This window comes from Penicillium manginii (genome assembly GCF_028828005.1).
Source record: "Penicillium manginii strain IBT 31320 chromosome Unknown utg000011l:1.0-1395921.0:1.0-1396616.0, whole genome shotgun sequence".
Classification (NCBI taxonomy): domain Eukaryota; kingdom Fungi; phylum Ascomycota; class Eurotiomycetes; order Eurotiales; family Aspergillaceae; genus Penicillium; species Penicillium manginii.
In genome coordinates, this window is record NW_026643112.1 from 613,179 (window position 1) to 636,731 (window position 23,553).

General features: G+C 50.9%; 10 protein-coding genes across 10 annotated transcripts; 4 read left to right on the forward strand and 6 right to left on the reverse strand.

Moving 5' to 3' along the window:
- Positions 1-820: 820 nt before the first annotated feature.
- On the reverse strand, positions 821-2,126 carry N7533_013502 (uncharacterized protein; the record flags this gene model as incomplete). The annotated part of the gene is made up of 2 exons (XM_057110152.1): positions 821-1,582; positions 1,632-2,126. The coding sequence occupies 2 exons, from the start codon at positions 2,124-2,126 to the stop codon at positions 821-823; spliced, it is 1,257 nt and encodes a 418-aa protein (XP_056952854.1).
- A 1,526-nt stretch (positions 2,127-3,652) lies between these two features.
- Positions 3,653-4,461, forward strand: N7533_013503 (peroxiredoxin family protein; the record flags this gene model as incomplete). The annotated part of the gene is made up of 4 exons (XM_057110153.1): positions 3,653-3,699; positions 3,794-3,906; positions 4,047-4,210; positions 4,282-4,461. The coding sequence occupies 4 exons, from the start codon at positions 3,653-3,655 to the stop codon at positions 4,459-4,461; spliced, it is 504 nt and encodes a 167-aa protein (XP_056952855.1).
- Positions 4,462-5,210: 749 nt separating this feature from the next.
- Positions 5,211-9,599, reverse strand: N7533_013504 (Mtc5p; the record flags this gene model as incomplete). Its single annotated transcript, XM_057110154.1, has 1 exon — positions 5,211-9,599. The coding sequence occupies one exon, from the start codon at positions 9,597-9,599 to the stop codon at positions 5,211-5,213; it is 4,389 nt and encodes a 1,462-aa protein (XP_056952856.1).
- Positions 9,600-10,531: 932 nt separating this feature from the next.
- Positions 10,532-11,184, forward strand: N7533_013505 (E2 ubiquitin-conjugating protein UBC13; the record flags this gene model as incomplete). The annotated part of the gene is made up of 4 exons (XM_057110155.1): positions 10,532-10,584; positions 10,654-10,742; positions 10,813-10,944; positions 11,009-11,184. The coding sequence occupies 4 exons, from the start codon at positions 10,532-10,534 to the stop codon at positions 11,182-11,184; spliced, it is 450 nt and encodes a 149-aa protein (XP_056952857.1).
- A 1,052-nt stretch (positions 11,185-12,236) lies between these two features.
- N7533_013506 (uncharacterized protein) lies at positions 12,237-12,602 on the reverse strand (the record flags this gene model as incomplete). The annotated part of the gene is made up of 2 exons (XM_057110156.1): positions 12,237-12,526; positions 12,599-12,602. 2 exons carry the CDS (start codon positions 12,600-12,602, stop codon positions 12,237-12,239), a joined length of 294 nt encoding a protein of 97 aa, XP_056952858.1.
- A 1,399-nt stretch (positions 12,603-14,001) lies between these two features.
- On the forward strand, positions 14,002-15,047 carry N7533_013507 (60S ribosomal protein eL24; the record flags this gene model as incomplete). The annotated part of the gene is made up of 3 exons (XM_057110157.1): positions 14,002-14,052; positions 14,284-14,427; positions 14,760-15,047. The coding sequence occupies 3 exons, from the start codon at positions 14,002-14,004 to the stop codon at positions 15,045-15,047; spliced, it is 483 nt and encodes a 160-aa protein (XP_056952859.1).
- A 1,683-nt stretch (positions 15,048-16,730) lies between these two features.
- Positions 16,731-16,946, forward strand: N7533_013508 (uncharacterized protein; the record flags this gene model as incomplete). The annotated part of the gene is made up of 1 exon (XM_057110158.1): positions 16,731-16,946. The coding sequence occupies one exon, from the start codon at positions 16,731-16,733 to the stop codon at positions 16,944-16,946; it is 216 nt and encodes a 71-aa protein (XP_056952860.1).
- A 762-nt stretch (positions 16,947-17,708) lies between these two features.
- On the reverse strand, positions 17,709-19,679 carry N7533_013509 (class II fumarate hydratase; the record flags this gene model as incomplete). The annotated part of the gene is made up of 6 exons (XM_057110159.1): positions 17,709-17,895; positions 17,989-19,006; positions 19,083-19,198; positions 19,271-19,308; positions 19,370-19,414; positions 19,470-19,679. The coding sequence occupies 6 exons, from the start codon at positions 19,677-19,679 to the stop codon at positions 17,709-17,711; spliced, it is 1,614 nt and encodes a 537-aa protein (XP_056952861.1).
- A 138-nt stretch (positions 19,680-19,817) lies between these two features.
- N7533_013510 (alpha/beta hydrolase) lies at positions 19,818-21,420 on the reverse strand (the record flags this gene model as incomplete). Its single annotated transcript, XM_057110160.1, has 4 exons — positions 19,818-19,954; positions 20,219-20,420; positions 20,479-20,796; positions 20,884-21,420. 4 exons carry the CDS (start codon positions 21,418-21,420, stop codon positions 19,818-19,820), a joined length of 1,194 nt encoding a protein of 397 aa, XP_056952862.1.
- A 448-nt stretch (positions 21,421-21,868) lies between these two features.
- On the reverse strand, positions 21,869-23,238 carry N7533_013511 (putative aspartate transaminase; the record flags this gene model as incomplete). The annotated part of the gene is made up of 3 exons (XM_057110161.1): positions 21,869-21,933; positions 21,990-22,095; positions 22,159-23,238. 3 exons carry the CDS (start codon positions 23,236-23,238, stop codon positions 21,869-21,871), a joined length of 1,251 nt encoding a protein of 416 aa, XP_056952863.1.
- Positions 23,239-23,553: the final 315 nt, after the last annotated feature.

Below are 23,553 nucleotides of genomic sequence, written 5' to 3' on the forward strand. Positions count from 1 at the left end.
CAATTCATTCACCTCGCCGTACCCCTCCAACCCCTCGCTTATCATCCCAAAACGGCAACGCATCCCCCCAAGCTTCCCCGCCAATCCAAATCATCCGGGGAACACCCGCCACACCCACCTTTGGCTCACAAACCCGACATTTGCAAAGTCAGGTTTCACTCTACGTGTATCCACTCGGTAGCCCTCCCGTAGGTCACCCGACTGCACGAGAATAGAATCCTGCAGCCCAACCTAAACTTGAATACGGTCCGACTTATCGTTCTTGGCAGTAGATAGGGTAGGGTTGTGTACGATGATAGGAAGTGAGGGGGGATTCGACTGTTGAATTTTGTGTAACTGTAGTAGCAATGCAAGGATCGGGATAAGGACCGGGTTTGGGTGTCCAGGTGGATAAGTGTGATTGATAATTGGATTGGGTTTTTGGATCTCAATTTTGGATTATTTGTGGGAGGACAGACTGAGGTTGCCATTGATAGACTTTACTCTGAGACAGCCTGGTACTACTAGTAGAGACTCTTGGGGTCCTGGATTCCAAGGTTCTGCTGAAAGGACTGCCTTGCGACTTGGACTTCAAGTTGTGGGCTTAGGGCATCCATTCAACATCTAGTTCGGATTTAGGGCTACCTGTAGGTAAAAGAGAATCTACATCCATAATCAAGAAAGATAAATCACAAACATGCACTCAGTAGACATCAAAATTTGAACATATCATTGATCTCATAAATCCGATTTCGAAATTTCGTAGAATCTATCCCATCCCATCCACCTCCCAAATCTAACTTGTCCTAAAAGGCAATCCTAACATCCGATGCCATCCATCTTATCTCGAAAAAGAAAACATTCCCCTAACCCTCCTCCCAAACTCTCCCTTCAAAGCATTATACTCATCGCTCGTCCGCAAAACAGCGTCCCGGTTCTCAATCGCCCTCCGCAAAAGATAAGCCAGACACTCTCCCATCCCACCCCAAGTAGAGCACTTATAAACCTCCGGACTCCCATCCGACCCCTTAAGCTGAAGCAGCGAGAAACTAACCTCATCTGACATCCCATGCAGCTGCGCAAAGCCGACCGGCACCGTCGGCAGACCTGCCACAGTACGCTGCTTGTGCAACTGGTGCGCTGCCATGACACTTTCACGATTATGGCTCGCAAGGAACAAATTAACAGAAGGCCAAGCCTTAGCGGCGCCAAATTCGCCGATACGTTGCTTCAAAGCGCCCGTTGTGATAGAATTGTATGCGTTATCCGTATCTTCCTTCGTGTCGTGGATGAGAGACCGTTGGTCCGAGGCAATATACGCGCCGCGAACGAGTTTCAAACCCAGGGTGAATCCTTCGCTTTGGGCCACGGCGAGGTGCTTGGCGAGTGTGTCGGAGGTACTTTTCAAATAGGCCTGGTAGGTATTGTAAACGAGAGCGTGGCCGTTGCGATTAAACTTGCGCATCAGGTCGAGCGTCATTCGCAGAATACCCCACTGGAAATGCTGGGATTCAGCATCGACGAGGATGCGGACATTGCGCTCTTCACACTTTGTGCAGACTTCGTCCATGGCGTCGAGCATTTGTTGCGGGGGGGAGATCGCCTTTTGAAAATGCTTTTGTAACTTGGGGTCCAGCCCCGGTGAGTTTGACTGCTAGGTAGTCTCCGTCCTCCAATTGCTCGACCGTCTCGATGGTGCCCTTGCGCCAGGCCTCGATATTGGCGCAGCGGGCCAGGGCCGGGTCCAAGGCTTCGCCTTTTTCTTGTGCTTCTAGCGCGGCGACACCGAGGCCTTGCTCGGAGCCGGTGCTGTGGTCGAAGACGGTTTCCTTTGCGTAGGTCATTATCACGCCGCGGAAACCCATGTCTTTCAATTGTTTAATGGTGGCCTTTGTCTCGGTGGCATTCTCTCCTGCGCAGAATTGCTCGTAGAAGGTCTTCTTCAAAAGGCCGTGGAGGATGGGGTTGCGGTCCACGTTCAACAGGAAGCCTCGGTTAGGCTTTGAAAGGATAGACATGGCCCATAGGGAGGGGCGGAGAAGGAAGGACTTGGATGAGATGGCGGAGACCAGAAGAGATCGAAGAAGAACCCAATTAGGAACGACAGAGAGGGGAGGAGGAAGGGGGGGATTGAGTAGCAGCAGCATGCTCGCCGTGGACTTGCAATACCGAGGCTGGTCGACGTTGCGAGGAGGAGGCAAAACGCCTTTGCTGCTTAGGAGTCCTTGATGCCTGTCTGGGGAGTATCACGCATCGGGCAATGAGGATCTCGCTTGCACGAGGGCCCGTGGGCTTTCCAGCCAGCCAGAGAGTCATTGCTTAGAAGATTGCTTGATGGAATTGATATTTGGATTTTTCCCTAAGTAACTCTGGAAGATATGCTGGTTGTGGCAAGTCGTAGGCAGTTTATTTATCGTTTCTACCCCGCCTATCCAGCTTCCCCGCGGTGCCATATCCAGATGATCTCGTTATCTGAGAGCATGGATTCGGGTGCGTGTCCGACAGAGCAATAGCACGCGGAGGACCCAGACGGGAGCAGACCACGGGCAGCGTAGGGTTTGGTAACCAGAAGCGGCAGTGTACCAGATTTGATGGATTTCATTGATAATGGTTTGATAAGGTAAGGCTTGTTTGGAGCTGAGTCGATGTATGGCCGGGAGGGCGGCCGGTGGAGGGTGGCGGATCAGAACCGGCCATCCTGCCGGCACGGGCGTGTCACGAGGGTGCTCGAGGTACGAAGTACATGAGTTGCACGAGGTGCATTATTAAAGTCGATTGCCAATCCCATTTAAGAGTATGGTGGACTCTGGAGGACGCGGGAGACTGGCGGTGATGCTCCCGGTAGGGTGAGTGAGTGTGAGTGTGAGTGGTGAGTGAGCTGGAAGCTGGTTCCAGCTGGCATAAAGCAGACCATGGCGGATCGCTGTCTGAGATCATTCATTCCAGTCGAGAACAAAAGAGGGAAATGTCAGGATTTGCATTGATGTTCATCTTTCTTTCCATGTTTTTGTGATGTGAGGCTGTCCAGGGTGATGTGATGTATGATTGGAGGTGGAAGGTAGGCGATAGTCGGGAATCGATCGGGATTGTCGGGGATGATTCGGGACTTGATTCCCGATTGGTGCCTGAGGCATGAAGCTTGGTAGTTCCCGAATAGGAAGGCAAGGATGACCAATGCGATCACGTGACCTGACGTCATCGGGCTGAGTCATCCCCCACCTCGGTGGTTCCTGAGATATCAGGCACACAGACATCAACCAGGCATCAATCAGGCCCAAATCAGGCACATCAACCAGTCAAATCCCGGCAATCCGCAAGGCAAATCAGCAAATCAGTCAAATCAAATCCAGAGCCCCGCTGATTAACGTTCTCGCTCGGTCTTCTTGCTAATCCATACGGTTCGGTATCTTTCTGCTTCGGATCACCTCATGAAGTAGGGCCATTGTTCCACCATTCGTCACGTTCAGTGGATGCCTTGTCCCGATGGGCCGATATGTGTAATCTTGTATCTTAGTTACTAACCCAGTTACTGGTTCTGGTCCCATGGTCTCCATATTAATATCTATCCTATCTCCTCGCCAATCTCTTCCCTTCTTCCTTCTCTCTTCCTCAACTTTACTACTTCCATCCCCCAACTTCAATCCCTTTCACTCTCACCCCCAAACTATTCAAAATGTCTCTCTCTGCCGGTTCCAGCTTCCCTGAGGACGTCAAGTTCTCGTACGTGAAAAATTTCCCCCCACCTCCCCGCCATCCAAACACCGTCAATTGGTGCCATACATATACCCTAGGAATTATAACTAACTTCCTCCAGTTACATCCCCTGGGCTGAGGACTCCAGCGAGATCACCTCTTGCGGTATCCCCATCAACTACAACGCCTCCAAGGAGTTCGCCAACAAGAAGGTCATCCTCTTCGCTCTGCCCGGTATGTGTCACCGCCACTTCACCCAGTCTTTCCCCTCCATTTCTCTCTTTTTTCTCTCCAACCCTCTGAGAGGAATTACATCTCTGTCCCCACTATTTCTTCCACCAAGGTTTTCTCGCTAACCACCACCCTCTCCACAGGTGCCTTCACCCCCGTCTGCTCCGCCAACCACGTCCCCGAGTACATCCAGAAGCTCCCCGAGCTCCGCGCCAAGGGCGTCGATCAGGTCGCCGTTCTGGCCTACAACGATGCCTACGTCATGAGCGCCTGGGGCAAGGCCAACGGCGTCACCGGCGACGACATCGTGAGTCCCCCACACCCTCCAAAACAGTCCAGAAAACTCGAAGAAAAAGAAGGGCCACTAACATTTTCCAGCTTTTCCTCTCCGACCCCGAGGCCAAGTTCTCCAAGTCCATCGGCTGGGCTGATGAGGAGGGCCGCACCTACCGCTACATCCTGATCATCGACAACGGCAAGGTCACCTACGCCGCCAAGGAGCCCGCCAAGAACCACCTCGAGTTCTCCAGCGTTGCCAACGCCCTCAAGCAGCTGTAAATTCAGCCCAGCGAGGCAAAGGAAAGCGTCAGATGAGTACGAAGCGTGAACTAGATATGGGTCTTAGACGGGCGTGAGCCAATTGTTGAGTTGAGGCTGGACTGGACTGGACTAGACGGTTAAATATAGATTAGTGTCCTTGTCTTTGCTGCCTCTTGCTTTCTGCTTTGTTCTATTTCTATTCTATAGAGGGATACCATCCTAATGAAGCTATGATCAATTCTTCAAGTTGCTTTCTCGCTGTGTTGTAAAGCGGACCGTGGAAATTACGGTATCTTAATCACCATATAGTAGACCTCAAGTTCCAGCGTTCAAGTTGTCATAAAACTTTGAACAGATCAAACATCTAGATCAACTAGAAGTAGATCAGATCAGATAACGTCTCTCGGCCGATTGACCCTGCATTGATGCATTTACTTTCGCCTTAGTGCCTGGTCCCCCCACCTTTCATTGGTCGCGGCGTTTTCCGGGGAGGCCAATGCTTAGTCCATCAGGCTGCTATTGCGCAGGCGCCCCTCTGCTCCGATGCTTAATTTGTATCATACTGTGGATACAGGTATACTTAGTACGGTCGAGTCCAGTGGTAGGAGAACAACCGGCAATCGCCAATAGAATAGTCATACATTGAAGTGGTATCTGAACAATTAAAACAAGTCATAAATACAAGTACGTAGTGGATATCAACGCGAAAGGAAGAAAAGCAAAAGAAACCAAAATACCCGAACCAACACCATCCATCCATCCATCCCTTACTTCCACTTCCCCTTCGGCACGGCAATAGCAACAGATCGATTCTTCTTCCGATCATCCTTATGCCTACCAAGACCCTGGCTAAGACCCCCGCCCATGCCCCTAGCAAGCGACGCAAAAGGCGAAGCAGTTTGCCAGATATCCATATCGTCATGATTCTGGCCGAGGCCTCCCTTCGCCGTCGTAGGAGTAGTGTTCCCGCTTGACTCTGGGCCTGCGGCTGCGGGTTCGGACTGGCGACGGCGATGACGCTTGTCGTGCGAGGCGGTGCGGTGTGGTCCAGCGCGGGTTTCTTTGACGCGTGGAGATACGCCTGTTGAGGCGGAGACGGGTGGTTGCCAGGGAGGCATATGGACTTGGGCGACAATGTGCTCGGAGCAGAAGCAGCCGCAGCCCGAGGGGCAGGATGGAGGGAGAGGTGGGTTGGTCGAGGATGTGTCGGAATCGGGGCCTTTGTGCGAGTGCGAGTGGGAATGAGAATGAGAATGGGGATCGGGACTGCTGCTATCGTCGCTGTGAAGGAACCACCGGTTGTGACACTCGAAGCAACTTACATGCCCGCAGCTCAGGCAAGGAATCAGCATGCCTTCCACTGCTTCACCGCAGATCACGCAGGGCAGCTTTGTAGGGAGAGGTTGGCGCGGCTTGCAGTTCGGGCATCGCTGGGATGGTTTGTTGCGAGTTCGTTTGGACGGGGTGTCGGGAACGACTGGGCCAGGTGCGAAGATGGATATTTGTAGAGCGTGGCCACAATTGGCGCAGTGGCGCTGGAAATCGAGGCCTTCGAAGCCGGAAGTGTTTGGGTCGCCTGTTATCGGTTCTTGGAAAGATGTTATTTTCGAACTGTGGCTGCCCCAGTACTGGCTTGTTTGCATGTTTTCCGCGTCGTCGTTGACCGCTCCGATCTTGAGGACTTCGCTTTGCTGCACTGGTAGATCCCATATTGATAGAAGGTCTGCATATGCGCCCCGGTATGATCTGTATAGCCACTCCTTGCTCCGGTCGAGGAGAGAATCCGGCGCGGACTCATCATCGCCGTCGAAGGCACTTTTGTTCTTGAAAGTGACTTTGAATCGTGCTGTTGGTTTGGTGGGCTGCGGTAGACGGTCGCTTTCGGTATCTGATTGAGTCTTCTCGGTGCCCGGCGTATAAACATCGGGTACTGGGGTACTTTTGTCACTGGATGGGCCCGAGGAGCGAGGCGGCTGCTCTACAACCGGCTTCTTCCTGTTCAAGGTATGAGGTGGCGGTGATGCTGAAGAAGGTCCAAATGTGAACGAGCGGGACAGCGACGATGCCAAAACAGACCCAAAACCAGAACCACTGCGCGCTTGGGATTGATCGGGCGAAGCAGCGATCGAAACACCCTGACTGAAAGTCTTTCGATCGGCGGCGATTCCACGCGGCCGAGAAACAATGGGAGGGGTGGTCCCCGTCGAATATGGAGGCGTCGAGTCGAACCGCCAGATTTCGCTCGATGAGCGTGCAGATGTACGGGGCGGGATGGGCTGCGGGTCCCTTGGAGCTGACGAAGCGGGCGTGGTCAACTGCGATTTGTTTTGTACCGTCGACGCAACTGATGAGAATTCGAGAGGAAGTGCTGGCTGTCCCGGCTGAGGCTCTGGTGTCATCTGAGGCTTCCCCTCGTGGTTTGCCTCTAGAAGCACGCAGGAAAGCATCGCAACCATCTGTATGTCGCCTATTCGCTCGAAGTGTTCGAAAAGAGCCGGCACAAGCCAGGGACTTCCCATGGGGTGATCTCCCCATCGAATAACGCTACCGGCCAGGTCCCTGTAGAGTGTGCTGCTTTCTAGCAAATGGTTTGCATTCGAGTCATTCCCGCGTAAAGCACGCCTCAATCCTGTTCTGGAGTCGAGAGGTGAGCTAGGCTTTCGCCGAACGTGTAAAATCAACTTAATGAGACCCCAAATCTGGGCCAACTCGTAGCACCCTGCATCCAGGGCAACTGCAGCATTGTGAGAGCAAACATCTGTCCCTTTGCCGCAGATACGATATTTGCTAGCAAGCTGTCGTTTGACTGGGAGCATATCACTGAGGTCATGAATAGAGACCACATTCCTGGATACCTCGGATGACTTCGCAGTCGTAGCCCCTCCGATTGATCGTTGAGAATGATCTGTAGATCGTGGTCGATAAATGCCGATGCTGCCAGAACTGCGCCATGTTTGCGGTGGTTGGAATCGCGTCGTCGGTAAACCGGAGATCATGTCAGACGATGAACCTGACGAGCTAGAGGCATCCGAATATGAATCGTCAGAATAGTCCGATGCTCCATCGTCTGTACTTGCGATAGTCCCATTTGTGCGAGGTCCCGGAGAGCTTGTCTGCAGGCGCCCGAAGCCTTCAAAGACCTTGTCTGTTCTCGATAATCTGCTCATCTCTTTGAACCCAATATTATCGAAGAGCTCTGTAGACTTATCTTTCTTCGGTGGGAAGAAGCAAATCAAGCGGCCGTCGTTCGCCCAAAGCGCACCACATGCTTTGGCAACCGGCACCATGACATTAGCGTTCACGGGACGAAGCAGCTCGGAGCTCATTCCCAGCTCTTGGCTTTGTGTCATTCCAACTTCGTCTTCATCACTTGACTCGCCTTCTAACTCGCCGTTGACCGGTGACTTGACATTTTCACCGGTTTCGCCCAAGATCCAAGCGATACTCTCTTCTAGGGTACTCTCCCCCAGAAGGTAGCGAACGGCACCCTCCAAACATCCCCGCTTTCGGGACATGTACGTTTCGGCGATCGTTCGAAGTTCGGCAGTGAGTTTACCGGATAGAACGTCGGTAACAGCAGTCGTCTTCTGACAGGAAAAAGTCGGGATAGCAGACTTTGGGTAGCTCGTAGGGAACTTGATGTCCACTTTCAGGAAAAGTGAGTCGCCCTCCGCACCCCAAGGGCCATTCAGAGAGATGGAGATCTTTCTTTGCCTCACATCGACAGACTCAAAGGCGACTTTCGTGAACTTCTCGCCCACGTGGCTAATCTCGTCACCGAGAGTCTCAATATCCCAACCGGAGATCTTAACTCCACGCATCCAAGCAATGGGATTGGTGTCGGCCCTCAGGTTCGACCGCGGTTGCATACCCATATGATTGTCAACGCGGGCTTTTCGAGTGTAGCCACGGGCGTGGGGTACAGAGATAGCATTCATGCCAGGTCCACCGGGATAGCCCGTGGTCGAATTATGGTGCAGAACTGAAGAAGCAGACTCAATGTCCTCGATATCCAAATCTGAGTTGACATCTCTGAAGCTTCGGTAGACAGCGCCCAGGCGGGTCACATTTCGAGTAGAGATGTATGATTTGCCTTTCTCATATCCAACCCGTTCCAGAATTTCGGGATCGACTCGGTGCAGGCGAAGTTCACGATCGGTTCCCCATGTCACCAACTGAAACTCGCGGTTATCGATTCCATCCGTCACACCACCGCGTGGCCTCCATAAAAACTCTTTCACCTGGCCTTTGTGTCCCGGGAAGCTGTGCACCAAAGGGAGGTCATCATCAGGATTAGCGCCATCACCAGCCCTACGACTGTATAGATGGAGGTCACCATTTCCTCTCTGGGGCATTGCCAGGACACCCCAGCCGAACGGAGTATTCCTGGCCCTCCATACGGGGAAGGGGGTTCTAATCATTTTCTCCGGTACGTCTGTGTCCGAGGTATAGTCCCAGAACTTGACGGTCCTGTCAAGGGAACAAGTGGCCAAAGCGCCTCGCCGAACACGATTCCAATCGACTCCATAAATCTTGGTATCGTGGGCCTCAATCGATCGAATAGGATAAGCACCCATACGGTCATCCCAGATCCGGAGGAATCGGTCATGAGAACTGGCGATGACGTGGGGATCTTGCCGATTCCACTTAACCTGGGTGGCACCGGTAAACCAATCCGAGAACGATATGGCGGGGCGCGAAGGCGTACGCAGATCCCAACAGTGTATAAAACTATCGACAGAGCAGGTCGCAAGGAGATCTGGATGGAAAGCGGAGAAGTTGACGTCGGTGATGGCGCGCGAATGGGCGTGCAGTACATGTTCAATTGAGTTCTGCCAGGTCTTCATCGCCAAGTTCCAGACCAGAGCTTTCTGGTTGGATGTGCTCACAACCCATTGATCACGAGAAGCGAATGGCGACCACTGTACATCGGCGACCTCCCAAGGTGTGTGATGAGGAAGATAGCGGGGTGGAGAATAGGGCGAATCGAGGTCAATGACGTGCAGGCCCTCCTTAGAAGCCAGCACGACATCCCGCCCACAGGGCGAAATGGACATAGCCCCAACAGGTTGTTCGACATGGAAAGAGCTGTTCTCATCGAAGGTCGGACTCTCGAAGGCCGATAGGAGCGGCCGCGGCTCCATAGAGCTCGACATCGTAGCTGTGATTAGCCTCGCCGAGGGGCCAATCGGGCCGATGGAAGAGACTCGGGGTCACAGTGCTATGAATGACAGTGCCTCACATGGGTTGCAGTTGGTCGCATGTTGTAAATCGGTATAGGAGGTGGTGGACTGTGGTTGAGCCAGGATCAAGCAGATCGGCCTCGCGTGCCTCAGCGGAGTTGGAGATAACGCGGAGACGAGAGCAACGGCTGTGGCTGAACAGTGGCGGTGCTTACGGCAGTCCGTAATCGCCACTCTGCAATAATTAGGTAATTTGCTTCTTGACCGGCAGAAAGCTCTCCTTCACGCGCTCCAATTTGCTACCTTATCACAATTTAGGGTGAAGTAATAGATTCTATCTTCAATTTAAAAAATATCCATAAATGATAATTTACAATATCTCTGCTGGTGTGAGAATAGCTACTACTGTTACTATGATACTGCTAAGATTTATTACTAGTACTAAAATACTCTGACTAGGTAGGTAGGTACTACTCTCTAAGTTTAGATCACCTATAGCTACTACCTAGGTAGCTGCACCCCCTACCACCAGCCAATACCCCAAACCTCAGTTTACAACAGTAGCAGTGAGTAACTATGATGCAACTTCCTGTCTATTTTTCAATCTAAGCTAACTATTCTTTTTTAACTCTTTGGTATTCTTGTAGGACAGCGATGTAGGCGGTGGGGGAATTACTAATTGTTGCAGAGCCGTAAGTGGCGGTGCTGCATGTGACCTCCGCCAAAGCCCCGCGGTGCAGCCCCTCCGCTCCCGCCGCGTTTACCTCTTGTCTTTGCTGTTGCTTTTTCCCAGTACCTGACATTCATTGCGCATCACTTGCTCTTTACACCGCTCTTCTGTGGGTCTATTTATTGACCGACTTGCTATACCCTCTTACCTTACTCCCCGACGATAAGCGTTAGACATGGCGTTGCCAAAGCGCATTATCAAGGAAACGGAGCGCCTGATGGCGGAGCCGTACGACATGTCCTATCCACTTTGTTTTGATGATCACTTTGACTGATTAGATTTCCTTGGGTCTTGCAGGGTTCCTGGTATCAACGCAGTTCCTCACGACGATAACCTGCGATACTTCGACGTTTCCATCCACGGACCGGCACAGTCCCCATATGAGGGTATACATATCGATCTTCTCTGTGCATGCCTCTATGGCCTTTGAACAAGTACTAAAATGAACTTGAACAGGTGGAATCTTCCGTCTTGAGCTCTTCCTTCCCGATGACTACCCCATGACCCCGCCCAAGATCCGCTTCCTTACCAAGATCTACCACCCCAACATCGATCGTCTCGGCCGCATCTGCCTCGATGTCTTGAAGAGTGAGTGAAAGATACTGCGAAATATTCCCCAGACCTACCTGCCCATTTACTGACCTCGATCCAGACAACTGGTCCCCGGCCCTGCAGATCCGCACAATTCTGCTCTCCATTCAGGCCCTCCTCGGCGCTCCCAACCCGGACGATCCCCTCGCAAACGACGTTGCCCAACGCTGGAAGGACGATGAGCCCGCAGCGATTCAAACAGCGAAGGAATGGACCCGCACTCATGCCATGACCTGAATGTGCCAAACTATGATGTGACCATGAAAAAAAGAACAAGCAAAGGGCGACGGTTATGCTTCCCGGTGTAGCCAGATACCAATTCTTTCACTGTTAGTCGGTGCTGTATCTGATTAAGCGCAAAATTATTTGTCCGCACTCTTCATCCTGTCTGAAATTTTGATTTTCTTCTTTCAGAAGGCGTTGCATAGAATCCAATCCGTTGAATGGAGTTTTATTGTTACGGTCTCCTTTAATGATATCATACGCTCTATACAATCGACACATCGTTCTCTATGACCGGGGAATAATGAATAATATATGGTCCTGATAGAAAGGAGCAAATAGAAATTTGCGAGCGAAAACGAGACGATGTTGTGTTCGTCGAATACCGAACTATAGATTGACTCGCTCAAAGTTTCAGCTTACCTAGGTATGTTGAAAAAAGTGCTTTTATTGTGTCTCGTCGGCTCCAAAGCCACGTATGTTGACTATTTCAATTTTCAAGTCCTCTACCGCTCTATATATTTCAATTCCAATATCTCGTATTATTACCTACCTAGGTAATATCCTCCCGCTACTATTATCCACCTGGGCCCCTGGGCAGGCTACTACTAGTACTCTAGACCCGGAGTGACCCCGTACTAGTACTAGTATCTGCTCAGGTGGTCATGTCGCAGGAGACAAGCCATAAGCTCATATATGTTAAGTATCCTCTTATGAAAATTACAAACGTGGACTTGAAGTATAAATATAGTATTCGTCATATCAAAAAGGCTATCCATTTAGTAGTCATTTGTTCGGGGCTAGCCAGTCTATTTATCAAGTTCATAAAAGAGCCATATAGACATTCCATTCAACGCCAATGAACCAAGTTGCCGGAACACACATTAGAGAATCCAATAACACACACATTAACAAGTACAAAAGATGATGCAAATATCCCGTATACCCAATGCTGATTTCAAACCCGCAGCCTACGAGCCAGACCCCTCCGGGCTGACCGGTCACAGTATAATCCCGTAAGAACCTTCAAACGAGAGGTGAATTTCCATCTCAGGGTCCTCAAGATCTTAGGTTATTCCGCGTTCAACCACATCGTCGTTGACTAGCGTATCTCCGTCAAGGTCCAGGAAAGTGACGTGAGTAGCAGCGGCCCATGTCGAACTCGAATCAAGGCTATCCTCGAGATCCCGGGAAAGTGTTCGTTCCGAAACTGACTCAGGATCGCACTTGGCCCAGTTGAAGAAGCAGCATTCGCAATGCTTCGATTCGGATCCCCTCTCTGGCTCGGTCTCCTCCGAATCCTCGTTCTCTTCAAGTTCATCCGGGTAGAAGGGTATGGATAGAAGTTTTCTTTCGCCTGGTTTTCAAAGAATTTTGTTAGTAGTTCTCCAGGAGGGAGCCCCGGGGGCATTACTAGTAGCCAACATACCCATGTATAAACGTAATGGAAGAATGCAAATTCAATCAAAGCACAGCCGATCAGAATCTCCATGTGTCTGTCATGGTCATCCATTGATGATCGGTAAATATATTCCAGGAATCGGATTAGCCACTGGCAGGTGTTGCATGCAGCAAGAAGAGTAATACAAGCTCTGCTGGCATCTGTCATGTTGGCAGAGGATTCTTTGAACTTTAAAGTGATTTCAAGTTCACGATATATTGATATTTGGGGGAGGATACTTGAGAAAGGGAAGATGATAGTGCTTTCGGGGAGGCTTGGGGTCTTCTGTTTATCGAAACCTTTCAGAAGGAGCGTTCAAGTTCCGCTACCTAATTAAGCAGTCATGTCGACTTGAACCTTTGGGAAGGAGCGTTCCACTACCTAATCGAGATAAACTTCCTTTCTCGGCTTATAGGAGAATCTGAATTGGTTTAGTACTAATATCAATTAAAATTCTATTCGGTTCCAGCTAAGGCTCAATTCCTAGATAGATGTGACGCCATGACTAGAAGCACCATATGATGGCTTAAGGTTATTCGCTTCATTACCTGCTCTACTTAATTTTATATTTGAATCATATTCTAGTAAAATATAAGCATATGTTCTCAGAGTCCATTTGGAGCCTCTGACATGGTAGGATGAAGTGGACCGGTTGCGGAGCCGATGTCTTGATTTTAGTAGTATGATTAAATGCGCTCCAAGAGTTCTATTCTCATATAAATCAGAGTATCCCCGTCTGGATTTGATTTTTCAAGCAGTATCGGAACTCGCTAGAGCGGCTTAAGCCCTGAAGGAACATTCTTCAGGAGTTCAGGTTCAAAGTTTCTTATGGTCTTGCTGTTCAAGTTCAGATAGGGCATCCATTCTTCTGAGATATATAGCTTCTTTGGCGGTATTGATTTGAAAGACGCATGCAGCAAAGATTGGACAAAACAAAAATATAATGCCCGCTGTAAGCCCAAGAGTGACTGCAACTGACACCGTGATTTCTGATGCTAAGGTATGCATGGCTTGCACGAAGCTTGAACAGGGTGATGTTGGCATTGTTTAAATGTGTTTGAATGTGAATAGCGACTTTGAACGCTAGTAGTAGGAGAGGAAAATTTTAGAATATTGGGAGTTCTGAAAGAGAAAAGCATCCTAGGATACATCTGTATCTACTCCGTACTAAACGAGCGATACCGATATAGTCCCGAAAACAGACTAGTCCTGATTGAGAATAGTGGGACTTGTCGATGACGGAGGTCACATGATGGCGACCATCCGCAAAGGGCAGAGTGCAACACGTGACACACTTTAGCGAGGCGCACCACAATTGGGCCCGCTGCTAGGAGTCAACCGCGATCCCGAATTTCGACAATCACCCCAACGCCAACCGATACCCCGTCAAGATGCGTACCTACGACGACGCTTTCTCCGGCCAGAAGATCTACCCCGGCAAGGTGCGTTCCAACACCCCCTGTCGAATTTCCGACCTTGGTGCAAATGGGAGAACGAATCTGTGCGGAATTCAACGACAATTATACAAATCCTTCGCGGCCAACCACGAATATCCTACACGCCAATCTCACCTCTCGGAATGATTTCGCACAATCGCTTTCTCCCCGCTGCGCACAAGGAACTGAAATATCGCAAGCTCGACTTTTGCTAATATGGCCTTTTTGGTGTTATAGGGTAAGATCTTCGTCCGTGGTGACTCCAAGATCTTCCGTTTCCAGAACGGCAAGTCCGAGTCTCTCTTCCTCCAGCGCAAGAACCCCCGCCGCATCGCCTGGACTGTCCTGTACCGTCGCCAACACAAGAAGGGTATCTCTGAGGTCGGTCATCACCAAATAACCCCCGCCCGGATATTTAAGTCGATGTGAATGGATCGTGTGGACAAGTGAAGTGGAAAGACAAGAATACGATCATGAACATGAATGTGAAGAAGCCACAACAGCGACGAGGTTATGCATCAAGTCCATCTCATCCCCGAATGACGGTCGCCAATCACCAATCGATACTCGTGAGCACCCGTCATATTCTCGACATTCGCAACTACGAGATCAAGAGGAGGAACTCCACACGATACATTCACATCTCAACGAAATATCCGAGCGAAACTGAAGTTACACCACAATTGCTGACCAGGAATCTTTTCGATCTATAGGAGGTTGCCAAGAAGCGTACCCGCCGTGTTGTGAAGGCTCAGCGTGCCATCGTCGGTGCTTCCCTTGATGTGATCAAGGAGCGCCGCTCTCAGCGCCCTGAGGCCCGTGAGGCCGCCCGCAAGCAGGCCATCAAGGATGCCAAGGAGAAGAAGACCGCCGCCGCTGCCACCAAGAAGGCTGACAAGGCCAAGACCGCTGCCTCCGCCGCCAAGGGTGGTGCTGGTCGCATCCAGAGCAAGCAGGGCTCCAAGGGCTCTGCCCCCAAGGTCGCTGCCAAGTCTCGCTAAATCAGTTTCTTTATTTCTCTCAACCAATAAAATGAAATGAACAAATGATTTTCTAGCGGAAAAAACTTGCGGAATATCGGGTCGATATGATGAAGGAACTTGTGCGCACTGGGGCCGTGGTTGTGGACTTGGACTTCAAGTCCTCAGCTAGTCGGGGACTTGGCTTTAGGCCAATACCACCTTGTTTCTGAAACACTTTTTATGCAGTAAATTCAATGCAAAAATGGGAACAAAGGAACCTTTTAAAATAAACATTGCACTGGAGAGGGTCGATATCTGGTAATCTATGCTACGGCCTAGTACTACTAGTAGTATACTCCAACCTCGGATGCATCCTTGGAGTTTCCAAGTTATCTGGTAGTTCGAGTCTACGAGTACTAGTAGTGTGTCTGGCTTCTTGTGCTTGTACTGTTTCCATGCCGTACATAACCTGAGTCCATACCACCCCAGAAACTAGAATTCTATAAGTACTCCAGGCTGCTACTAATTAACTAGAACTTAGTACCTACCTAGGTAGGTCGTAAATTTTGGATAACCCTTGGTGCTCGAGCCTTTTGCCCGCTAAGACAGTAACTCCTTCGAGTGCTAAGTTTCCCCCTTGGAGGTGTAGTTCTACGGCTCCAGCCATAGAGCGTCCCCGAGAGTCAGAGATTGGAACTAGTACTAGTCACGCCTAGGCTGTCACCGTACCCTCTATCCTAATGTTTAGTGCTAGTACTAGTAGTAGTACAACTGGTAGTTTAATCTAATTCAACATTTGAAACATCCAGGATAATACCTAGTAGTATATGTTGCAATGCCATTGTCACAGAGCACATCTATACCCCCATATTCTAGCATCTAGCCCATCTCAAGATACAAAAAGCCACATCAATGATCTATGTAAGAACGAACCCAAAGCACCGATGGTCCAAAGCCAAGACGACGCCGAAGTATCCACACCCTGCACAGCGCAGCATTCAAGTTCATGAATGAAGGGCAAGGAAGCACGATTATCAAAGCCATCACGATCTTATCACATCCACACCGGCACAGAACTCAACCCCGCTCGTCGGCGATCGAGATTCGATTCGGATTGTATCAAACCAATACCTGGCGAAAGACCGCGCAGATCCTCAGGAGGCTGTTTTCGCATTCATCCAACATTCTCATCTTCCATTGTTCTTTTCATGTATATAACAGCGCAAGGCAGTGAAGTGCGGTTGTTGTGTATCCTGCAAGAAATGCTCTAGCCCAATTCGACCGTTGGACCTACTTAATAATCCAAATGAAAACGAAATGCCTGAAAACGCCAGCCGTGGAACAAAACGAAACGGGACTTGATCCCGAATGGAGAAACAAACAATCGGATTGGCTCAGTTTGACCCAATCTCAACTCAGTCCAGCTCAGCTCAGCTCAGCTCAGTTCAGTTCAGTAGTAATGAGCCATCTCCAGACCAGCACGCTTGAAACCGCACTTGATGTAAAAGCCCTCATTAACCTCGGAGCAATCAAGAATACTCTGCAAAAAAAAAAGTAATGTCAGCACCAGCCCATGAAAATTCATCAATCAACCTTCCCAACCGGAGGATGAAAACAAACCTTATAACATCCAACCTGAGCAGCAACATAATCCAACGCCTGAATAATCCGCAAACCCAATTTCTTCCCCTGCTGCCCCTTCTCAACAGCAATATCCTCAATATGCCCGACCAACCCCAGCTCATGGATAAACTTGCGCTCGACGATCAAACTGCCCGTTCCGACGACACGGTCGTCCCCGTCACAGACGACCAGCATGTAATACTCGTCGTTGCGGGAGGCGATCCAGTCGAATCGGGCATTCCATGCTTCCTCGCTGATGTCGCCGACGGTTGTCAGCACGCGCAGGACGTCCAGGTAGCCCCGGTGGAAGTCTGAGCGGCGGAGGGGTCGGATTGTATAGTCTGTTGGGAGGATTGCGATGATCTCGGGGGGAGATTAGGGAGGCTGCGAAGAGGGGGCCGTCTTCTGTGGCTGTGGTGGGGTTGATTGGGGTGATGGTTGAGGCCATGGTTTGTTTGGGGGGGGGAGGGTGGTTGTGGTGGTGGCGGGGGTTGACATTGTCTTTGGGTGTGTTGTATGTTTGGTTGAAATGGAGAGAGGGAAGAAGAGAGAAATTGCGGGATGGGAGGTTGGTTTGGTTTGGTTTGATTCGATGAGATTAGGGGAGGGGCGAATCTTGAGACGGTGGCGGTTTAGCGCAAGGGAGATCGACAGTGAAAGCGATGGGGTTTGGGGATGGTGAAGGGAGAAGAAATTGAATAGAAGCAAAGGAGAAAGTTGGAAATTAATGCCAAAGAAAAGAAGTTCAGCTGAAGCCAAGCCGATCCTCGGATTGTCAACAATGTTGGACCACGGTTCTGCCGAGACATCCAGGGGGCACTATTTAGTACTAGTCGCATCTTTTCATGGTTTATTAATAGTATCCTACTTGGAAATATCTGTCTTTTTTCAGGGCAGCATTCTCCTTGGTCTGTGCCACTGTTATGATAGATATTTATTTTTATTTATTTTAATTTTATTCACCCCACTACACCTAAAGAACATGTACAAACAGGAATACAATTCTTTCATTTCAGTATACAGACCCTATGGGTATTTGTCTATCGTGGGCACAGCCACAGCCATGGGCTGTCGCATTTATTTGTGCTCCTTAGGAGCCAGCATCAGCTCAGGGCGCACGTACTGGTCAAACTCCTCGGAGCTCAGAGCCTTCAGCTCCATAGCGGACTCCTTCAGGGTGAGTCCCTTCTTGTGGGCGTTCTTGGCCACCTTGGAAGCCATGTCGTAGCCAATCACGGGGTTCAGGCAGGTCACGAGCATCAGACTAGTGAAGTAGGGTTAGCTATCAGCACAGGGCAAGGGATAGGATAGATGGGCGTGGTTTGAGCTTGGGGGCAAATGTTGCGGAAATACATACCTCTCGTGGAGAAGGGCGTTAATGCGGGTCTCGTTGGCCTCCAGACCGTCAACCAGGTGGGTACGGAAGCTGTTCATGCCGTCGGAGAGAATTCGCACGCTGTGGAGCAGGTTGCTGATCATGACGGGCTTGAAGACGTTCAACTCGAACTGTCCGTTCATGCCACCGATGGTCGCGGCGACGTGGTTACCCATGACCTGGGCGCAGACCATGGTGAGGGACTCGCACTGGGTGGGGTTGACCTTGCCGGGCATGATGGAGCTACCGGGCTCGTTCTCCGGCAGGCTCAGCTCGCCCAGACCGCAACGGGGACCGGAGCCCAGATAGCGGACATCCTGAGCGATCTTGAACAGAGAGCCGGCGAGGGTGTTCAGGGAGCCAGAGGCCTCGACGATGGAGTCGTGGGCGGCCAGAACCTCGAACTTGTTGGGGGCGGTCTTGAACTCGGTGCCGGCCAGCTTGCTGATCTCGGCAGCGACGGCCTCGTCGAAGCCCTTGAAGGTGTTCAGGCCGGTACCGACGGCGGTACCACCCTGAGCGAGGAAACGCAGGTGGGGGAGGCTGGCCTGGACACGCTCAATGTTGCGGTCCAGCTGGGCGACGTAGCCGGAGAACTCCTGGCCCAGGGTGAGGGGGGTAGCATCCTGCAAGTGGGTGCGGCCAATCTTGATGATGTGGTCGAACTTCTCGACCTTCTCTTGCAGGGCATCGCGCAGCTTCTGCAGGGAAGGCAGCAGGGTGCTCTCGAGCTCGACAACAGCGGCGATGTGCATGACGGTGGGGAAGGAGTCGTTGGAGGAGGCGGACATGTTGACGTGGTCGTTGGGGTGGACGGGCTTCTTGGAGCCCTTGACGCCGCCCAGGATCTCAATGGCACGGTTGGAGATGACCTCGTTGGAGTTCATGTTGGACTGGGTGCCGGAGCCGGTCTGCCAGACGACCAGAGGGAAGTGGTCGAGCAGCTTGCCCTCAGCGACCTCGGCGGCAGCCTGCTGGATAGCAGCACCGACCTTGGGGTCTGTAGAAGAAGGTGATGTCAATATTCCATGTCTTAGATAAACCTCGCATTTGTATATCTGTCGAGGATCACTCACCGAGGCCGTACTTCATGTTGACAGTAGCGGCAGCACCCTTCAGGATACCGAAAGCCTTAACGATGGGCGCGGGCATGCGGTCCTGGGGCTGGTTGATGTCGAAGTTTCCCAGGGAGCTGTTTCCATAACATCAGTTATCCTGTTATCCATGCCAATATGTTTATCGTTGACTTGGTTGCTCGTCTTACCGCTGGGTCTGGGCACCCCAGTACTTGTCCGCAGGGACCTGTAAAGCATCTCAGTCAGCTTCTGTTGTCAAGATAGAGTACGGTCATGAGTCAACTCACCTGGATCTCGCCAAAGGCATCGCTCTCAACACGGATATCGGAAGACTAGATTCAGTAAATCAGCTGGATATTCCCCAATGTACTGGGATGCGCATCCTACCATGTTGACGGTTGTGCTGAAGGCTCGGTTGTTCAAGGACTGAAGGCGGGGAAGTGCGAGCTGACGGGTATTGGAGCTCAAAGCCCGACCAGACATGGGAAGACGAGCAGCAGCCGACAAGAAAGTGCGGGCTGCGGGGTTGGCAGCTCTGGCCGCATGTGTTAAGGTGGCCATAGAGCGCACCGCGGCTCGGGAGGTAGCAGGGTTCATTATGGCGTGTTTATAGGTGTGGAGGTGAGAGGAAGGAGAGGAGAAAGCCTGAGATGATGCGACAAGGCAATTCTGGGTTCCCAATGGCTCGCTGGGGTCGTCTGGGAGGGTCAAGAAGGCAAGAATAACAGGTCTCCTTTAAAAACGAGAAACAGAAAAGAGGAACTCGTCCGACTTGCGATGCCGAAACTTCCCGGTATCGGCATTACCCCAGTAATACGCGGTCCCTTCGTCATTGGGGGGTTTATTGTTAGTGATTTTGGTCACCCCGGTAACTATAGTGGTATGGTATGGTATTCACACTAGTGGTCCTCTTATACATTCATCCATCTCCATCTTCATTCTTCATTCTCCATCATGGATCGACATGGATCCTAGGAAAATCTGATAATTACGCTGTACCTACTGATCATTGGTTATCATGGATCTACTTCATCCACATCCTATAGTTCAATTGAGTTCCTATCCATGTTTCCATCATCTACCATCTACTACAGCCTGCCTCAACGCAGCAATAACCCTGCGATTATACAACTGACCACCCTCCATAATCCCATCCAACGAAGCAATCAAATGTGGAGCACCATTATATCGATACAACTCTACCGGATTCCCCGCTGTCTGCAATTTAGCAGCATAAGCCTCCCCTTCATCGCGCAACGGATCCAGTTCCGCAGTCGACACCAGTGCCGGCGCCAGATCCTCGAAATTAGCAGCGAGCATAGGCGAAATTTTCCAGTCCTAATAAAGTCAGCACCAAATAAAAACTGAAACCCATCACTGCCTACTGCAAACTCACATCCCGCGAAGCCATCGGCCTCGGTACCCCAAGAAACATCCGATGAAAATAAGCCATCCGAGCCGCAGGCAGAGCCGGTGCAAATTCCATTTCGCGGTACGACTCGTACGGGCAATGTTCGCGGTCAAAGTGACCCTCAGCCGTGAAAGTATTGTGCATGTCACACACGGGGACGGTCAAGATCTGTAGTTTCAGCGGAATGCCTGCGTCTCGGCAGAGATGGGCGATTACGGCAGCGAGGTGGCCTCCTGCTGATGCGCCGCCGACGGCGAAACAGTCAGGGTCGAGATTGAACTCTTCTGTCTTTTGTTCGCGGATCTATATAGTATATACAGATATGGTATCAGTTCGATGCTGATAGGGGGAGTGGTTTAAGGTATCGAGGTAGTAAACTTGAAAACAAACCCAGGTAAACGCCGCCCAACAATCCTCGACCGGAATCGGAAACGGATTCTCAGGCGCGAGTCTATAATCCACGTCGAAGACAACACACTCCCCCTCAAGCCCATCAACGACCCTCTTGCAAAATTCGTGATCGAACTGCAGCCCACCAAATACCCACCCGCCTCCGTGGAAATTAAGATAAGCCGCTCTTTTCTTCGGCAGACCGGTTTCGGTTTGGAATTTAGGTGCCGGCTCGAAGATCCGAATCGTGATCTCTCCCCCATCTACGGGGCATCTCTGCTCTGTTATCGAGAAGATATCTGGTCCTAGGGCTCGGCCGTAGGAGATGGTGTATCGGGATGGATCTTTGCGGTAGTCTTGTATGGGTACTTCGTGCGTGTGGAGACGGCCGGCGTTGTATTTGTTGTAATACTCGACGTAGACTGGGTCGAAGCGGGAGACTAGTTCTGGGGGAATACTGTTGTGCAGTGGGAGTGTTTGGGTTGAGGGGACTAGGCTGTGGAGTTTGGGATCGCCATGGCCGGTTTGGGATGTCATGTTGAGTAGAGTTGATATTTGGAGCGGATAGAGGGGATATCTTCCGAGGTAATGTTTCCTGTATGTGAGGGGAATACGAGAATGCTGTCTGGTAGTTATGTTTATACCTGAGTATTAGTTAGGGCACTGATTGGTGGTGCCTTGGGGGTTGCACTGCGTGCGGGGTTGCTGTTGGAGATGATGGCATCCCATATTATCCGACGGGAGATAAGTCAGTGGTACGCATGAATTTGACTTCTGAGTACACAGTCGATTCAATTCTTATTCATTTGTTCATTTTGTTCATTCTCTATGGTTTCTATCATGATTCGTCAACCCATTTTGAGGATCAGTAACCCCGCATGATGCATGTGTGTAAGCAAGTGCCCAGAAAAATTGCCTAAAAAAAGGAATGCAGCTGCTTTTGTTGCTGCTGTTTTTGTACCGACTCTCGCCGCGTCTCAATTGCTTAGAGCACGTTGCGGACAACGTCGTCGATGGCCTGAGCCACGTAGGGGACGTTCTTCTGGCTCACTGTGTTCATTCTGTCAGTGTGTTCTTTTGAGCCTTGTGTTGTTGAAAAAACTTACAGCCACTGATGGATGCACGGCCAGACTTGAGTAGGTAGACGTGGTACTTGTCCTTGAGGGCGTAGACCTGCTTGGGGGTGAGACCAGTGTATGAGAACATGCCGTTCTATAAGAAAAGCATACATGGTTAGCCAAATGGTAAGATAGGTCAAATCAGTGCTTGTCTTACCTGCTCCACAATGTGCTCCCAAGTACCAGGAGTCTTGAGACGAACGAGTTCATTGTACAGTGCCTCACGCATAGACTTAATGCGAGAGCTCATCACCTGCAAATCGTTGTGCCAGTCGGCAGTCAACTCCTCGCTCGACATAATCTTCTTAACAATAGTGCAACCAATACGAGGGCCCATAGAGAACTCTCCTCGAATCAAGTGGCACAGGTTGTTCACAATAACATCACGGATCGAGGTAGCGCTGCGGTTAGTAATGTAGTGGAAAGCACCAGTACGCTGACCATACAGACCCATATTCTTCGAGAAACTCTGCGCAACACACATCTCCATATCGGGCTTGTTTTCAAAGAAGTAGCGCACCGCCCAGGCATCCTCCTCCAGCGAACCGGAGGCAAATCCCTGGTAAGCGGAATCAAAGAACGGGAAGAGCTTCTTGCGCTCACACAGATCTGCAATCGCAATCCACTGCTCCTTATTCGGGTCCAAGCCAGTGGGGTTATGCGCACAAGCGTGCAGCAAGACAGCATCACCTTCCTCCGCATCATTCTCCAGCGTAGCCATCATGCCATCAAAATCGAAGGACCGTGTCGCGGCGTGGTAGTAAGGGTATGTCTTGCGCGGCACGCCGGCCAATTCCCAAATGGTCATGTGGTTGGCCCAGGAGGGGTTCGACAGCCAGACATTGCGCGGCTTCATGTGGTGGGCGAGGAAAAGGGCGCCCAGGTGGTTGGCGCCGGTTCCTGCGACCGTTTGCACGGAAGCAATGCGTGCTTTCGCGGCTTCTTCACTGGGCTTCCCCTCAAAACCGAACATTATGTCCCGGGCGATCTTCAGGAAGGGCACGTCGCCCTCAATGGCGGTGTACTCGTGTCGCATCAGGTCGTTCTCTTCAGCGAGTTGCTTCTCGGCTTTCTCAACGGCGGGGAGGGGCCAGGGCTTGCCATCGTCGGTTCGGTAGACGCCTACGCCCAGGCTGACCTTCTGAGGGTGGGTGTCGGCGAAGAAGGCACCGTTCAAAGCGAAGATCTCATCCGGTGGGACGGGGGCCACATTGAGACGGGTAGGGACTTTCTCCATTGTGGATGTGTAATGCGTTTTTTAAAATGTTGAGGAGGTAATATGGGTGTGTAGGTGTAAAGAGTAGGTGCAATTGATGGAAACTAAGTAGGACTTAGAGTGACGGAGAGAGGCGAGTTCATGTAACAAAACTCGGTGCCGCTGAGTCAAGCCGATATCGCCGTTCGCTTTCTTTTTCCTCGGGAACTCCCGCTTAACACCGGTTGCTCAGCCATCTCTTTATGTTCAAGTTTTTGCCTCGTAACTTTGTTTTGAAAATGGTCACGCGATCAATATACCGCCAGTAGCCTGGGTTGGTCCTTGGTTCGAGAGTAT